The sequence below is a fragment of the Mustelus asterias genome, chromosome 2 (assembly GCF_964213995.1).
Source record: "Mustelus asterias chromosome 2, sMusAst1.hap1.1, whole genome shotgun sequence".
Taxonomy (NCBI): Eukaryota; Metazoa; Chordata; class Chondrichthyes; order Carcharhiniformes; family Triakidae; genus Mustelus; species Mustelus asterias.
This window is the reverse complement of record NC_135802.1, coordinates 84,179,598-84,198,932: the sequence shown is the minus strand read 5'-3', so window position 1 is coordinate 84,198,932 and position 19,335 is coordinate 84,179,598. Positions and strand designations below refer to the sequence as shown.

The following is a 19,335-nucleotide window of genomic DNA, read 5'->3' as shown; positions in this document are numbered from 1 at the left end:
TTTTGGTAGCCCACCATTGCTCAACTAGTGAACCCAAAGACACCAACTTATATTTACAGAGTGCCTTTGAAAGAATAAAATCTCCTCAGGCACTTCACAAGACCATTATATAACAACATTTGACACTAAGCTACATTGGAGAGGTGGTATTCTAAGGGTGTTGTTACTGGACTAGGAATCCAGAGACCCAGCGTAATGCTCTGGGGACCCAGGTTCAAATCCCACCATGGCAGATGGTGAAATTTGAATTTAGTAAACATCTGGAAATAAAAAAAGTCTAATGATCATCATGAATCCATTGTCGATTGTTGTAAAAACCCATTTGGTTCACTAATGTTCTCTAGGGAAGGCAACCCGGCATCCTTACATGATCTGTGATTCCAGACCCACAGCAACGTGATTGACTTTGAAATGGCATAGCAAACCACTCAGTTCAATGGCAAGTAGGGATGGGCGATAAATGCTGGCCTAGCCAGCAATGTCTACATCCTCTGAAAGAATTTAAAAAGTTAGGAGATATAGATCAAATGACCAAAAACGTGGACAAAGATTTAGATTTCAAGGGAGTGGCCTAAAGGAGGAAAACAGGGTAGTGAGAAAGAGGTTTAGAGGGAATTCCAGAGCTTTGGGTCCACGCAGCCTCTACTTTCTCAGGAAATTCACATGTCCTCTACGACTGTCACCAACTTTTATAGATGCACCATAGAAAGCACCCTTTCCAGATGTATCACAGGTTGGTATGTCTCCTACTCTGACCAAGATTGCAAGGAACTACAAGGGATTGTGAGCGCAGCCCAGTTCATCACGCAAACCAGCCTCCCATCCACTGACTCCATCTACACTTCCTGCTGCCTCTGAAAAGCAACCAGCATAATCAAGAACCCCACGCACCTGGGACATACTCTCTTCCTCTTTTTCCATTGGGACAAAGATACAAAAGTCCACGAACACCAACCAACTGACTCAGGAATAGCTTCTTCCCTGCTGCCATCAGATTTTTGAATGAACCTACCATATATTAAGCTGATCTTTCTCTACATCCTATCTACAATAGCAAGACAATATTCTGCACCCTCTCCTTTCCTTCTTCCCAATGCAATATGAATGATATGTTTTGTCTGTATAGCGCAAGAAACAATACTTTTCACTGTATTCCAAAGCATGTGACAATAAATCAAATCAAATCAGCTGCAGCAATTAAAAATCAGATATATATTTTTTAAAAACCACAGATAGATGAGTGCAGATACCTCAAGATGAGATGTTGTTTGACCAGGAGTAAATGTAAGTCAGAGAACACAGATGTGATAGGAGAATGGGACTTGGTACGAATTAAATCATGGCAGCAGAATTTTTATGACCTCAAGTTTTGGCCATGATAGGTACTGCAGCTAAACGGAACTTGTTCTCACCTGATATCCACTTGTCCATTTTTCACGATGGATCAGTAAACATCAACCCAATTTTTTTCTGAAAAAGTTGATAATCTTTTTCAGTACTGGTACTGGATATTGCATGCAACAGGTAAAGTAGGTCTGGGAGAAACTTTTTGTAAAACACATTAAATGCACCAAAATATTTATAAAAGACAATTTTATTACCCTCAAAAAGACCCTGTCTAGTCACACTCTGCCTGCTAGGCTACTCCTTGGAGCCACAAACGGGGAGCAACCCCATGCATTAAACACTTATGTTGGGAAATCTTGTTTTTTTAAAAACAGTTAGCACTGATTTTCCTCTCTTTGAAGTAATACTGTAAAATTTTCATTTAGCATAGGGTATAATTCTGACTCATAGTTGTGTAACACTATGAAACTTGCAAAAGTGTTCTAGAGCAGAATGCCTACAATACAGAAGGCTGTCATTTGGCCCATCGAGCCTGCAACGACAACAATCCCATCCTGGTCCTATCCCCGTAGCTCCAGATATTTACTCTACTAATCCCTCTGACATCCCCCTAACACTAAGGAGCAATTTAACATGGCCAATCAACCTAACCAACACATTTTTGGACTGTGGGAGGAAACCCACGCTGACACAGGGACAATGTGCAAACTCCACAGTTACCCAAGCCAGGAATCAAACCCGGGTCCCTGGCGCTCTGAGGCAGCAGTGCTAACCACTGTGCTGCCCCTAAAGTATGTTCTACTTGTCTGCAAGAGCTGTACATCTGGTGCAAGTTGAACATAAACCAAGTTCACATTGGAAAAAAAAATGGATGTAGGCAATTCTATAGGAGCAAATTCTCCTTTGTAATTATTCGTACCATTAAGGCAGGGTGTGAAGGGGGCAGAGTGAAGGGCAGATAATTTGATTACAGCCCTGAATCCTAATTACTAACCAGCAACCCCTGTTGCATGTGTGCACACTTAGCATTGATGCCATATCAGTCATGGAATTTGTCAATATTCTGCAAAGAACAAACAGCATTTGCAGCAAGAAATCCATACATCCAATGCAACAAGAGGAAAAAGAGGAAAAATATTGATAGAGAAAAGAAATTATACCCCATGGGTTGTGTGATGAAAATGGTTCAACAAAGTCCTTCGCAAATTACACCAATGCTCACTGTTCAGTAATTCTTCTCCAAAATTCTTGTACTTTACATTTCTCTCCCTCCCTACCCCAGGTCTCAGGCTTCTCTTCACCCTGGGTGCCTCGTCCCCTCCTGGAAACCAGACTTAGCTGCACCACCAGCCAAACATCAAAACCAATCTTCGCAAAGCTAAAAAGGTCCAGCTCCCTGCACGCATGTCCCAGATCACACCCACAGCCCTGGGTTGCTGGACTCCAGTCCCAAACCTCACTGCCATCCAGCCCACATTCTACCTTCCTTGTTCAAAAACACCATGGTTATGGGGAAGGCATCATATCTCCTCGCTTTATGACACTGAATAATATCCCTCTGGAAGTGGCGAGTAAATTCTGTTACCTTGGGTCCACAGTGACAAGCTGTCTCTTGATGCAGGTCTCGATACATGCACAGGGAAAGTAGCTACTTTTTGTCAATTCACGAAATGTGCATGGAGTAACTAATGCTTTCAATATGCTTGCTAGAACAAAATTCAATCCGCTATGTAGATAAATATATAAAAATTGGTTAAAGATTCAAATTTTAACTGTATTTTTGTTTTAGTATCAAATGCAAATTGCACTGCTTTGATATTAGCAAGCAGAAAATACCCAGAAATCATTACTGAATTTCATGCCACTGTATTTCATTACTTTCTTCCCCAGTTTACTGGATTAATTTCCCAATTGGCTACGGAATTAACTTCTACTTCACTTTGTTCATCTCCCTTCACTGCCCAATATAGCATCACTCCTACTTATTCCCTCATGTCCTTTAATTCATTAAATTTATTTTGCAGATAGCCACTGAATTAATTTTGATTAATAGGCTGGGCCTAATACCGAGGATCAACAGACAACCCCCTACAGTGGATTTGGGTTCACCAGTTTTGGATGCAGGAATCCATGTTGTAAATGTGGAACCACAGCAACAAGCAGTTTCTGTAACTGAAAAGACAGCAGCTACAGAGGAGGTTCTCAGCCCCAGATTGACGAGTTTACCTTTCAAAACCATCTAACCAGATTCTTCATTTCGCAAAGAATATAGCACAAAATTGAGACATTCAATCAGGGTCCAGGAGTCTCTGGACCAACTGAACTTGTGATGAGTTTTCCTTGGGTATTCCTGATGTAACTTACATTGCCTATTTTAACAATGATCCTTTTGTTTCACCCATAGGCAAACTCATGAGTTTGGGGAAGAGTGTGTTAGCATGGCCCCTTAAAGGGGATGATCCTTGAGCCGCGCGATCAGACCGGACCTTATAGGGGACATGGTTAGTAAGTTTGCAGATGACACCAAGATTGGTGGCATAGTGGACAGTGAAAAAAGTTATCTCCAATTGCAACGGGGTCTTGATCAATTGGGCCAGTGGGCTGATGAATGGTAGATGGAGTTTAATTTAGACAAATGCGAGGTGATGCATTTTAGTAGACTGAACCAGGGCAGGACTTACTCAGTTAATGGTAGGGCGCTGGGGAGAGTTATAGAACAAAGAGATCTAGGGGTACACATTCATAGCTCCTTGAAAGTGGAATCACAGGTGGACAGAGTGGTGAAGGAGGCATTCGGCATGCTTGGTTTCATCGGTCAGAACATTGAATACAGGAGTTGGGACGTCTTGTTGAAGTTGTACAAGACATTGGTAAGGCCACACTTGGAACACTGTGTGGAATACTGTGTGCAATTCTGGTCACCCTATTATAGAAAGGATATTATTAAACTAGAAAGAGTGCAGAAAAGATTTACTACCGGGACTTCATGGATTGAGTTATGAGAGGCTGAATAGACTGGGACTTTTTTCTCTGGAGCGTAGGAGGCTGAGGGGTGACCTTATAGGGGTCTATAAAATAATGGAGGAGCATAAACAAGGTAGATAGTCAATATCTTTTCCCAAAGATAGGGGAGTCTAGAACTAGAGGGCATAGGTTTAAGGTGAGAAGGGAGAGATACAAAAGTGTCCAGAGGGGCAATTTTTTCACACAGAGGGTGGAGTGTGTCTGGAGCAAGCTGCCAGAGGTAGTAGTAGAGGCGGGTACAATTTTATCTTTTAAAAAGCATTGAGATAGTTACATGGGTACGATGGGCATAGAGGGATATGAGCCAAATGCGGGCAATTGGGATTAGTTTTGGGGTTTTAAAAGAAAAGGCATGGACAAGTTGGGCCGAAGGGCCTGTTTTCATGCTGTAAACCTCTATGACTCTATGACTGGCAGCGGGAAGCCGAGCCAAGTGGGTGTGAGGGCACATATCCTGGATCGGGAAAGATCCTCGGTTGGAGCCAGGGGATGGAGAGTAGCTGTGTATTCAATTCTGTCAGATCTTTTTTTGTACATATCTATCATTGGTAACGCCATAACAAGTCGCCTTTGAAGTTAATACAGCAAAATGGAGCACTGTAGCAAGGAAGATCAAGAAGAGCTTCGATGCGACGACACAACCTTGCTTGGTCCCAGTCCAAACATGAATCAGGTCTGTGGTGAATCTGTTGGTCAGGATCACGGCTTGCACGTGATCGTGGAGCAGGTGGCAGACAGTGACAAACTTTTGGGGGCAGTCAAAACAAAGGAGGATGCTCCATATTCCCTCGCAGCCGAGTGTCAAAGCCAACCATGTACAAAGATTGGTGCTGTTCCCTGCATTTCTCTTGTAGTTACCGAACAGTGAAGATCATGTCTGTGGTTCCTCTTAGTCGGCGGAATCCACACTGCGACACTGGATGGAACTCTTCAGCCACAGGGAGACGGAGGTGAAAGAGGACTCCTGTGATGACCTTCCCTGTGGCCAACAGGGAACTCGCTCTGTGGTTACTGCAGTTGGACTTGTCACCTTTATTGAAGAGAGTCACAATCACAACATTTCTGAGATCTCGTCACATGTTCTCCTCCTTCCAGATAAGCAAATTAGATCATGTACTTGCGCTAATAGGGATTCCATCTTTCCCTGATGCCTTGTTGTTCTTTAGCCATCAGATGGTCTTTTCTGCCTTGAGCTGGGTTGGGGTTGCTGTGGGATGGAGTCAAGGACACTTGCATTGAAGACAGAGTCTCTGTAAGGAGTTCTTTGAAGTGTTTCTTCCAGCTGGCGCTGACTGCCTTTTTTGTGATAGCATCAGGATTAAAACAACTATTGCGCACTTGTCCAGTTTTGCTTAATTTGGAAACATTATTTCAAACTTAATCTCCAAGAACAATAACCAAGTAAAGATTTTTTTTACATTTAAACTCTCATTTTGGTCCCACTGAAGTTTATGCTTACCCTTTGCAATCTGAACTGTAGATGACGACTGTTAGCCTGCAGATTGATAACTAATTCGGGTTCAAATGCATCAACATTGGGCTTAAATAGGTATACTTAGTTTCGAAGTCATCTTTCATATGCTACGATTTCCACTCCATCCAGGTTACTGGTTCACGGTTATCTTCTGAAAGTTATACAGAAAATCCACAGGCCTAATCAAGGTCTTCTACAAGAAGAATGTGTTCTTTCATTTTGTACTTAAATCATCCTAGCACCGAGACTAATTTATTTTGTGGCCTACTAATTCTCAGAACTGATCATGAAAGACAATTATGAATTATAAAATGGAGATCTTTGTCATTCTCAACAGACATTAGTTTACTACATTGTAACATACAAGTATACTTGGCCTTGTCCTGCATAATGGTATATTTATCATACTCGAAATGCAGGCCTATTCCCCATCACATCAACATCTGCTTGCAGCAGTTTATTTTTATCCATGATCTTAAACAGGAATCTTCATGTCATCCGCAAAATGTTCCCCAACAGCTCCATTCAGGTCATTAGTAAAAATCATAAAACAAAACAGCCTCCAAGCTAATACACGCAAGACACACATGAAGATAGAATAGAAAAGCATTCTGAAATTACAAATACACAGTATCTACTGGATGGTTTTCACCTATCAACCTATATTTTTCCAGAGGCTGTAGTAACTATATTTTACTCAAAGACAATCCTACAGAGTATGTCTTGTGATCCCCTCTAGCATCTTATCTATGACAGAAGTTAAAACAATGGGTCTGTAGTTTATGTATAAATTCAAGTAATTCATTTCTTTCTTGTTCCATGTCATGCTGTCAATAATTAGTCAGTTTTTTTTATTTTCAAAGTATAAAGAATTCAAAATCTGATACTCCTTCACATAGTGAACCATAATGGGGGAAAAAATGGTGTTTTTAAGACAGAAAGCCCAGAGAAAGATCCAGTATATCTATTCAAGTTGCAGTCAATTTCATCCCCATGTATGCTGCTATTCTTGGCATCCCAAATTGTCTTACCAATATGTTGTAATAATACATTTTAAAATAACTTAATGAAAAGAGGCCCTATTTCAAAACAGGGATGGCAACAAGACTGCAAAATTCTTATTTTAAAAGACTATAATTTTGAAGTACGGCAAATAAAGATTTATGATACACAAAAAAGAACAAAAGCTCAGAATATCTGGGTCACACAGATTGATTACCACACTTAATTTGTTAATGAAGTACGTTGAAAGATAATGCAGGTACTAATCAAGTTGTTTGCAATCCTTCTTACAGTTAGGATTGTTGTTTCAAGGTGTATAAAAAGTGTTGAATTGGAGGATGGTGGCCGATACCCAATTCTTCATGATAAATTTGCACCAACAAATGTAATGACTAAAGCCAAAGAAAAGCACTTAGGCGTGCCCAACATGAAGTCAATCAAAGCCCGAATAGGGATACCAATTGGAACTTTTGAATTGGTTTCTGGCAACTAATCTAAAATCCCATCAATCATATACAGATGAAACTGATACCAAACATCCCCAGTAGCAATTGTGCAAATATAAATCTAGGATAATACTTCCATGGCCCTTTTGTTCAAGCTTACTCATTGCCAATTTTATTCGGTCAACAGATTAAAGCTAAAGTGTTTATGTTTACAATTAAACATAGCTAAATCCTAAAGCACTTACCTTCGTGTACAGTCACTCCACAATTGTCACATTGGACAATTTCATCTGCATCTTCACTGTTATCTCCCAGACACACACAGCATATCTGTACTAAGTCCATTTTCTGAGAACTGAAGTTTTGTTCTCTCTCTGCTAAAAATGAGTCCTAAAAAATTTAAAGAAGTAAAAAATTGAACTATTTGCCAAAACAATTTCAAACAGTGAATACACAATAAAGCCAAGAAGTTCTGAATCCACTGTATTATATTATTATACAAATGAATGACAGGTCGTATTATGAGAAAAGGTTGGACAAGTTAATCTCGTATCCGGTGGAGTTCAGAAAAGTAAGAGGTGACCTGATTGAAACATACAAGATCCTGAGGTGTCTTGATGGACGGTTGTGGAAAGGATGTTTCCTCTTGTGAAAGAGAGAATAGAACTGGGGGGCGGGAGGGATTAAGACCAAGATTTTTTTTCTGTCTTCCTTAAAAGGTAGTGGAAGCAGAGTCTTTTAATGTTTTTAAGGCAGAGATAGATGGATTTTTAATTAGCAAGGTGGGGTGTAAGGTTAAAGGGTAGGTGGGAATATGGAATTGAAGTTACAATCAAATCAGCCATAATCTTATTAAATGGCGAAAGAGGCTCCAAATTTGTATCGTTTGCATATGCAATTCTCAAAACCATATGTAGAATAAGGAGGACATAAGATTCAAAGAGGCAGATCTTCATACAAACTTTGCATCATAAACACACAATGGTTTTGTGAAGGGGAGGTCGTGTCTCACGAACTTGATCGAGTTTTTTGAGGAAGTGATGAAGATGATTGATAAGGGTAGGGCAGTGGATGGTGTCTACATGGACTTCAGTAAGGCCTTTGACAAGGTGCCTCATGGCAGACTGGTGCAGAAGGTGAAGTCGCATGGGATCAGAGGTGAGCTGGCAAAGTGGATACAAAACTGGCTCGGTCAAAGACGACAGAGTAGCAGTGGAAGGGTGCGTTTCTGAATGGAGGGCTGTGACAAGTGGCGTTCCTCAGGGATCAGTGCTGGAACCTTTGGGTATGATTTGGAGGAAAATGTAACTGGTTTGATTAGTAAGTTTGCAGACGACACAAAGGTTGGTGGATTTGCAGGTAGCGATGACGACTATCAGAGTATACAGCAGGATATAGATCAGTTGGAGACTTGGGCAGAGAGATGGCAGATGGAGTTTAATCTGGACAAACGTGAGGAATGCATTTTGGAAGATCTAATACAGCTAGGAAATATACAGTAAATGGCAGAACCCTTCAGAGTATTGATAGGCAAAGGGATCTGGGTGTACAGGTACACAGGTCACTGAAAGTGGCAATGCAGGTGGAGAAGGTAGTCAAGAAGGCATACTTGCCTTCATCGGCCAGGGCAGCGAGTTTAAAAATTGGCAAGTCATGTTGCAGCTTTATAGAACCTTAGTTAGGCTGCACTTGGAATATAGTGTTCAATTCTGGTCGCTACACTACCAGAAGGATGTGGAGGCTTTGGAGAGGGTACAGAAAAGATTTACCAGGATGTTGCCTGGTATGGAGGGCATTAGCTATGAGGAGAGGTTGGAGAAACTTGGTTTGTTCTCACTGGAACAACGGAGGTTGAGGGGCGACCTGATAGAAGTCTACAAGATTATGAGGGGCATGGACAAAGTGGATAGTCAGAAGCTTTTTCCCAGGGTGGAAGAGTCAATTACTCGGGGGCACAGGTTTAAGGTGCGAGGGGCAAGGTTTAAAGGAGATGCACGAGGCAGATTTTTTACAGAGGGTGGTGGATGCCTGGAACTCGTTGCCGTGGGAGGTAGTGGAACTGGATATGTTAGTGACTTTTAGGGGCATCTTGACAAATACATGAATAGGATGGGAATAGAGGGATATGGTCCCTGGAAGGGTAAGGGGTTTTAGTTAAGTCAGGCAGCATGGTTGGTGCAGGCTTGGAGGGCCGAAAGGCCTGTTCCGGTGCTGTAATTTTCTTTGTTCTTCGATTTTGTATTAAAAATTGTCAAAGCAACAGTCCAAATCCCTGTCGCTAGTCTTAATACCAATGGTTCTCCTGCCCACATGAGATGGGCTTAAAAGCATGATGCTATATTTTGTTGTGAACCTGTTGGGGCCCATTAACAGTTAAAGAAAAAAATTCCAACATCCAATTAAACAACAGAAATATGCCACACGATTTCAAGTTTTCTTATTGTATACAAGAGGAATTAAACAATGCAACTTAACATATAGCTTATAAAGACTTATGAACTCAATTCTACTTTTTATTCCACCCAAGAGTTCCTTCATCTTACAAAATCTTTAAGGCTCATTCACTTTTCCTGGGATCCAGTGAAGGTATATCATCATTCTCCGGAATTCACTTTGATTTCTCTTCAGTGTTCCACCTTTTTTGCCACAGTACAAGATTTCCTGGGGATCTTTCCATTAGCTTTGGCTAAGCAACCCTCCAATTTCTTTACCAACTTCGCAGCTCAGGATTCCACAGCACAGGCCTCTCTGCAATTCTCTTACAGCAGCTTAAAATTTCAGAAAGCATCCTTGGTTTCAAACTGGCACGGCTATGGTTTCAAACTGCAACCAAGATGATTATTTCCAGAACTCCAACTACTATAAGGTTAACTGTCTTTTATTGAGAGGATTACAGTAGATTTCTTTGCTAAACAAATCTCCAAGTGTTTTCCCCCTTACCAATTTTTTCTTGTATTAAGTCCCAGCGCCCAATCACAGGTTGCATCATGGATGACAGATCTAGCATTTACTCTACTTAACATGTACATCTGGCTTTATCTCTCAACTTCCAAGGAGCTACAAGTGACAAGACCCAAAGGCTTTTTACCAAACATAAAATCAGTCTTGCCTGCTGGGTGTGCCCAAATTGAATTCATAGAAATAACTCAAAACAAAGCATCTCACTAAGCTCCACCCATCCCCATGGCAGTGTGACATACACGGCCTGTTCCCAGGTAGAATTATAATTAATTACCTTTTAACTCCAAAGCCTCTTTTGATTCTGCAAAACCACACCAATAACTTATTAAAACTGCAAGCGCCATGTCTCCAATTCTATATCTAAGTCAGTCCACCCCTGCTATTTATGATCTTTACTCAGTAAGCACAAGTTACCTTGTAAATTGTGGTGGTTTGCCAGTCTCTAGATGTTTACCAAATTTTCCCACTGAAAATAACAAAATCTACTAAATGACAAGTGATAAATTATCTACATGGCCCCACTTTTTATGGCTTTTATTTTTTAACATGATAGAGTTCTATAAAATAATGAGGGACATTAGATCAGCTAGTCAACATCTTTTCCCAAAGGTAGGGGAGTCTAAAACTAGAAGGCATAGGTTTAAGGTGAGAGGGGGGAGATACAAAGGGGTCCAGAAGGGCATTTTTTCCCACAGAGGGTGGCGAGTGTCTGGAACAAGCTGCCAGAGGTGGTAGTAGAGCTGGGTATAATTTTGTCTTTTAAAAAGCGTTTATAGACAGTTACATGGGTAAGATGGCTACCAAGAGATATGGGCCAAATGCGGGCAATTGGGACTAGCTTAGTGGTTTAAAAAAAGAACAGCACGATCAAGTTGGGCCGAAGAGCCCGTTTCCATGCTGCAAACCTCTATGACTCTATAAACATGAAGTAACAGGCAAACTATGGTTGGTACAAACTATAAATTACACATGGAACAGCAGCTAGAAATACTTGTAACCTTGGGATAGTCTTTGTACCACTCACCTGATCAAATGTAGCACCATGTGCAAGGTTTCAATCTTTTCAACTCGGCCTTCAGAATGTCAGATCTCTCACTTATGGATTTGGTCAAGTCACCTAAAAAAGGTAGCTCCACTCCATTCAAGTTCCTGGAGACAGCCATCACCCAAATGATACACTCCTGCAGAACCACCTTAGCTGGGTTCACAACAGTTTTGATGGCACAGATTTCCCAAAGGCTTCTTCAATAAACCTTGTTAAACAATCTGGTTGACTAAAACTGAAGGATAGCAGTAGAACTGTCCAATTCACAATCTCTGCTCTAACCTTATTATTTTTGTCCTTTTTAAACTGTATCTACTCCCCTTTCTTGTTTATACCATTTTTTGTCTTGTATCTGGCCATACTGCCTTTTTATATCTTAATATCTTTCCTGTTGGTATTGCTTCCAGGACAAGTGCCACCATTCACATGGACCAGCATTTCCTATTATCTAAAAATTGATCTCATTACAATTGATGCAATCTCTTAAAAGTACTTTTTAAACACTAAAAAACACGCATACCTGATATAGTCACAAAATTACAAATTTTCCTTATTGTTTCCAGGTGTAATTATACTTTCAGTACACTTTCTCTTTTACTTGTTGATAAGTTACCAGTTTACCATCTGTTGTGAACCCATGGTAGTACGTTAACCGAGTCAGAGGTTGTGGGTTCAGTCCAGAAAGCTGAGTGCAAATTATTGAATTACAGCACTGAAGAAATGCTGCACAGATGGAAGTGCTATATTTTGGATAAGACGTTAAAATTAAGTCTATCAGCCCTCTCAATCGGATGTATAGATTCTACAGCACTATTCAAAGAAGCAGGGGAACTCTGCCAGTACTCTTGCTAATATTTATACCTTTACCAACATCACTAAAGATCAACATCTCATTGCTGATCATGGAATTTTGCTTTACACAAATTAGCTGTGCGTTTGTCTACATTAAAACAGTGACAACATTTCAAAAATACTTCATTGATTATAAAGTGCTTTTGGAGATATAGATGCCATTGAATCCATACAGTGCAGGAGGCCATTCAGTCCATTGAGTCTGCACCAACTCTGACAGAATATCTTACCCAGACCCTCTCCCCCATCCTATCTCTGCAACCTCACACATTTACCATGGCTAATCTACCTAATCTACACATCGTGGGACACTAAGGGACAAATTCACTATGGCCAATCCACCTACGTGTACATCTTGAACTGTGGGAGGAAACCAGAGAACTTGGAGAAAACCCACACAGACATGGGGATAATGTGCAAACTCCACACACACACAGTCACCCATGGCCAGAATTGAAGCCTGCACTGAGGCAGCAGTGCTAACCATTGTGCTTGAGGTCATGAAATCCTGAGGTTATAAAATGCCTTCCAGTAAGAAATGAAAAAAAATTAAATTATCTCTGATGCTGGCACAGGTTATAAAGAATTTCACTTTGCATCTGTCCATGCAACATCAAACAGTACTCAAAGCTAACTTGTTGGTGACAAAATTAGAGAAAGTATCTATTCTATTCTTTCGTGCAAGGAACACAAAGATAGCATGCAGGTGCAGCAAGAAATTAGCAAGACAAATTGCACGTTGGCCTTTGTTGCAAGAGGACCGGAATACAAGAATAAATGTTATTACAGTTGCGCAACATCTTGGTGAGTTCACATCTGGAGTAGTGCATGCAGTTTGGTCTCCACATTTAAGACAGGGCATACTTGCATTGAAGGCTGTACAGTGAAGGTTCACTGAATTGTTCTGTGGGATGAGAGCATTGTCCTATGACAGGTTAAGTAAAGTGGGCTTATATTCTCTGGAGTTAAGATGAGGCAATTGCATTGAAACTTACAAAATTTTGAAGGGGCTTGATAGGGCCGGCAGTGAGAGATTGTTTCTGCTGGTTGGGAAGTCTAAAAACTTAAAATCCAGAAAATTATATCTCTTTCTTGAATACATTGTGACTTGGTCGCCACAGATCATTTGTGGTAGAAAATTAAACAGATTCACTACTCTTGGAATGGAAATGCTGCTTCAATCGTTGAAAAGCGTTGTATTGATGTCTTGACTCACTTCCTGAGTTCTGGCATTATTCTTTGCTTAGGCCTGGATTTCGGTCAGTGGTAAAAATAGCTATTCTCACTGCTGATCTCAAAAAGTGTCTGCAGATATCTAACAATCTCGAGGTCAGGGGCAATCTCTGCGGTGAGGATTTCCATTTTTCCTAAAGTTAGCTTGCATCAGGTGTCAAGACAAGGGGTTCTACAAGCATTCAGCAACAGCAATATCAAGCAGAGCAAGTTGCCAATCATACAGAAGTATTCTCACAGACAGCAAACCAGGAAGAAAATGCACTGAACTTTTCACTTCTAATTAAAATTTTACAGAGAGCTAATTAAACAATTGAGTCATAAATTGGATTAATGCAGAAGTTGAAATCCAAGCAAGCCTTAAAAAGTTTTTTTTAATGATAATGGAGAACTTCAACGTTCCACATTTAACATTCCATGTTCAACTTTTCTTGTGCAGTTTCCAGAAGTTCAGAGTAATGGTAGTGAAAGCTGAGAGTTTCACCATCCTTACTTACCAATGCAAAATTACAAGCGATTATGTTTCTGAATGCTTTCAGTGTGCTCTCTGGAGGTGATCCAGTATGGTGGGTGACACAATTCTGCTGCAGTATAGGTGCAGTATAAATGCATGCACATCCTTTTTTAGCTTACCATTTGAGCCAGAGTGTCATGAAAGAAGTGGCTAGGCAAATTCTTTTGACTTGATAACGATATATAATTTAACGCTGGCATTACATTTTATGATTTGTGACAAGGAAATATTACACTGCATTCATATTGCACATCATTACTAATTAACAATAGGCACCATGCTTGTTCTGTCTGTATCATTTCTTAGAGTGCAGCTTGGCACCTTTTTCCTAGAGTTGTTAAAATCTTTGGATACCAAACAGCTATCATTTTTGGGGTGACCATCAATAGCAACTGCAGTTGGTTGTTTATATAGTGAATAAGTAGAAAAATGATATCCAGGCATTACCACTATTTTAAAGTTCACGGCTTATTGACTGATATCAATCAATGATCTGTGATTTGCCCACATCAAGTTTCAAGTGGTGGGAGATGTCAGAGATGTGGGAACTATCACTACAACATATCCTAATGTATTATAAATTATGCCATAAACCTGAGCTGTAACGAATCAATCATTCAAATCTCCACCAACGGAAACAGAAAATGCTGGAAAATCCCAGCGCGTCTGACATCTGTGGAGAGAGAATAGAGCTAACGTTGAGTCTGGATGACCCTTCATCAGAGCTGATGTTAGCTCTATTCTCTCTCCCCAGATGCTGTCAGACCTGCTTAGAATTTCCAGCATTTTCTATTTTAGTTTCAAATCCACAGTAATTTGCTTATTCAAATCTTCACACTTGGAATTCTTCCCTTAAATCAGTGAGGAGGGCCAGAGTTTGGTGAACTATATTAGCCACAAGCACCTGCGCTTTGTTTCAGATCTGTGTCAAATTTCTACCTTAACCCTCAAAATTGGCAATCATCCATTTTTTCTTCCTTTATTCACAATTATGTTTCTTTAAAATATGACTTTGCTCCTCTCATTTTTTTCTTAAATGTCAAATGATCTGCAGGTCAATCTATTTCCAAAAATTGCTTCCAATCTGGTCGTAAATTAGCGACCTCACTGCTATTTATGGGACCTTGCTGTGTGTGGCCAAATTCCCCTCCAACACGATTTTCAAGTTTGCTGATGACACCATCGTAGTGGGTCGGATCTTAAACAATGACGAGACAGAGTACAGGGAAGAGATAGAGAATCTGGTGAACTGGTGCAACGACAATAACCTCTCCCTTAATGTCAACAAAACTAAGGAGATAGTCATCAACTTAAGGAAGTGTAGCGGAGGACATGCCCCTGTCTACATCAATGAGCACGAAGTAGAAATGGTTGAGAACTTCAAGTTTCTCTGGTCCTCCCTTGCCGACACTTTAGTTAAGAAAGCCCACCAACGCTTCTACTTTCTCAGAAGACTAAGAAATTTGGCACGTCAGCTACAACTCTCGCCAACTTTTACAGATGCACCATTAGGAACATTCTTTCTGGTTGTATCACAGCTTGGCATGGCTCCTGCTCTATCCAAGAGTGCACAAAACCACAAAGAGTCGTGAACGGAGCCCAGTCAATCACTCAAATCAGCCTCCCACCCACTGACACTGTCTACTCTTCCTGCTGCCTCAGAAAATCAGCCAGCATAATTCAAGGACCCCATGCATCCTGGACATACTCTCTTCCACCGTTTTCCGTCGGGAAAAAGATACAAAAGGCCGAGGACACGTACAAACCGACTCAAAGAATAGCTTCTTCCCTGCTGCCATCAGACTTTTGAATGGACCTACCTCACATTAAATTGATCTTTCTCTACACCCTAGCTGTGACTGTAACACTATTCTGCACACTCATTTCCTTCTCTATGAATGGTATGCTTTGTCTATATAGTGCACAAGACACAATACTTTTCACTATATACCAATACATGTGACAATAAATCAAATAAAAATGTAAACTGGCTGTCACTGTACTTCAAAAGCACTTGATTGGCTATAAGACACTGTATAATATTTTGTCTTTCTTTTTGGTTTCCACATTTGAAACAAGGATTGGAGTGGACGTTCAGAGACTATTTCCTCGGGTGGATGTAGCTGTTACTAGGGGACATAACTATAAGATTTATGGTGGGAGATATAGGAGGGATGTCCGAGGTAGGTTCTTTACTCAGAGTGGTTGGGGTGTGGGATGGACTGCCTGATGTGATAGTGGAGTCGGACACTTTAGGAACTTTCAAGCGGTTATTGGATAGGCACATGGAGCACACCAGAATGATAGGGAGTGTGATAGCTTGATCTTGGTTTCAGACAAAGCTCAGCACAACATCGAGGACCGAAGGGCCTGTACTGTGCTGTACTGTTCTATGAACTGTTCCATTTAAGGCACAAAGCACGATCTGGAAGACTGACAAATTCTGTGGTGAGATCGGATTGCATTGTACAGGCAATGCAAAACACTGAATTGACGAACTGCCTCTTCTATGCTGAGTTAACTAATGTCAGAATGGGCTGCAGTCATGGTCTGCTAGCCAATGACCTCCTTCGGGAAACTGTGTGGACTTTAATGAGAGAATTGACTATGGCCATGTTGCTATTATAAATATATAAGATAGTCACAAATATATCCAGTAAGGAATTCAGGAGAAACTAATTTACCCAGAGTGAGAGAGAATGTGGAATTTGCTACAACTTGGGAGCCGTGGAAGTGAATCACATAAATGCATTTAAGAAGCTAGACAAACACACTGAAGGATAAAAGAATAAGCGGTCATGTCACTAGGTAAAATGAAGCAAGATAGGAGATATGGGGGGAGCATATGAACTGACAGACCAGTTGTCCAATGGCCTGTAAATTCTATGCAACTCCCTGAAATACACTATTTTAAACTAATTCAACACCCATTTATTTTCTCCCCACCTTAGATGGCCTGACTTTGCCATATCATTCTTTGGTTAATACATAAAAGCGATCTTGAGCCACCACTCCCAAATTTTAGGTTTCCCTTCTGCAAAGCATTAAGCTACAACTGCAATCAGAGCTGTGATCAGGAGCTCACTACATTCTGACTCAGGCCTTTAAAAAAAATACATTTAAAGTATAATATACAAAACATTAGACGTTTTAAAAGTTCTACCCTACAAAAGTTATTTGAAGGCAGAAAGTAGGTTATGGACTAATGTTAATTTCCTATTCATTGCAGTAAAACAAGCATCATAAGCTGTTAAAGATTACTAATTTTAAACAGAGTTCTTATCCACCTTAATTCTAAAGTAGAAGGCACAACTGGAAAAAATGAAATATCAATGGATAATTTTAGCTCAGCCACTGACAAATTTGATATATTCTATATTGTATTAATAACCACTTCAAAGAGTTATGTGCCTTGAAAATAGTTGCACTATTGCTGACCAGGTACAAGTGTGTTATTCAGCTTTCCAGTTTTTAAACCTTCTAATCACATCATTTTTCTAATATTAAAGCATTTTTGAATGTAGCTTATCAGGCAACAGTTCTATGATCTGGTTGAACATAACTGATTAATCACAGTACCTCATAATTCTTATTCTGTGTCAGAATAAAGCCATCGCTTGCACCTTCTGTCTTGGCAGTTTTTTGACCGGAAGGTCTGTTTTTTCTTCGCATTCTCTTGTCTTCTTCGCTAGCGCTGCTACTGTCTTCCTCATCAGGGTTGCCATCTTCACTGTCACTGATATCATCATCCTCACCACCACCTTCATCACCATCGTTGTTATTTACACCTTTTCCTTTCTTCTTTCCACTACAAGGTCGCCAGTCATTGTCATCTTCACTATCATAATCATCAAAACCATTCAATTCTTCCACTGATATCATATCCAGCATTGTTCTCTTTTTACGTAAATTCCATTTCTTCTGTCCATCATTCGATTCATCTGGCCCAGCATCACCCACCACTTCTTTAGTTTTCTTCTTGCTGGTTTTGTTTTCAGTATCTTCTTTGGTGTCCACATCAGGTTCTTCTGACTGATCGTCCTTGCATTCAACTTCCATTTTTCCATCAGAAGTATCTTTTTTATCTTGTTCGGAGTCCTCTTCACTGCCATTTTGTCCTCCCTCACTCTCTGAACCTTCTTCACTATCCTTACCAGCACTCTCTCCACTCCCATCAGAATCTGTTACAAAAGCAATATTAACTTTTAAAGTACTTTTAAACGATCAAGATGACTAACATATAGTTGACAAATGTTATATTAAAAGGTCTTTATCGATAATGTATGTTTGATTGGAATGTTTCAAATTTAGCAATCAGCACAATCCAATTTGGCATCAGGATAGGATATTCCACCAGTGGGAGTTCTATTAGGACCCTGTGGATGGGTTAGCAATCATCACAACAACAGAGATTTAATAAAGGAGTTGATTCTGAAGTGAATATATACACTTAACAGTGCAAAGTTATCATACTCCATTGATCACAGAAGTGTCATTGATGCACCAAGTCAAATGGCTTTGCCCTCAAACTATTTAATTTAATCAATGCCCCATGGTGATGAAACAGGCAAAAACGTCATCTTAACGCATCTACATAGTTCAAAAAGAAAAATTATAGCTCTTAATGGTATAGCTCAATTTATAACTCTATTGTTCAGTTTACAATTTAAACTTTTGAAAAGGAAGGCTTTGCATTACAATTTTAAACAAATGTTTAAAGACATGAATATTCGGAGGAAGAGTAAGTCAATCGGTCCCTCAAGTCTCCTCTGCCATTTAATATCATAGCTGATCAGATAGTAACCTCAACTCCCATCCACTCCCTTGCTTATCAAGAATCTATCGACCTCAGCCTTAAAATTTTCAAACACACTGTTTCCATTGCCTTTTGAGGAAGAGTTCCATAGGCTCACAACCCTCAGAAAAAAAAATTCTCCTCCTCTCTGTCCTAAATGGGTGACCCCTTATTTTTAAACAGTAACAAAGAGATTAGTGTCCATGTGTTGTGGTTCTGTGCCCAATGGGAAAAGGATTACAACTCTCCAAGCTCTATTTACTGTCATTATAAACACTCAGAAAGGGATACTTTAATTCCATCACTGGTGAAAGGAGGGTATATGGCACCATCCAAACACACAAGTTTAACTGGGAAAGTGAGCAACACTTAGTGTTAAACACTGTCAAAGCTACGGCAACTAGTTTCACTCCAAACTGGTGTCAATTTATGACCACAACCTGTTAAAGAGGAATATCTCAAGTCATTTGTGAATCAGATCTTTGATCAACAAACATTACTATCAAATCCTATTCTTTAAATCATATTCAAAAGAAATTAATCTAGATTTTTAAAATGTTAATGTTTCGACTGTTGAACCTATCAAATCTGTCTTTTCCCTTTCCAAATTCTGACACCAACTGAATATTCCATCGTTTACCA

General features: G+C 40.1%; 1 protein-coding gene across 5 annotated transcripts in view; it reads right to left on the bottom strand.

Annotated features, from left to right (window-relative positions):
- Window positions 1-19,335, bottom strand: part of phf14 (PHD finger protein 14) — a 223,041-nt gene that overhangs the window by 186,633 nt on the left and 17,073 nt on the right. For all 5 annotated transcript variants that reach the window (XM_078238242.1, XM_078238253.1, XM_078238282.1 and 2 more), the window contains exons 3-4: window positions 17,478-18,079; window positions 7,539-7,683 (exon numbers count right to left, since the gene is read on the bottom strand). In XM_078238242.1, coding sequence (XP_078094368.1) covers window positions 7,539-7,683; window positions 17,478-18,079 — 747 coding nt within the window. The remainder of the gene's footprint in view (window positions 1-7,538; window positions 7,684-17,477; window positions 18,080-19,335) is intronic.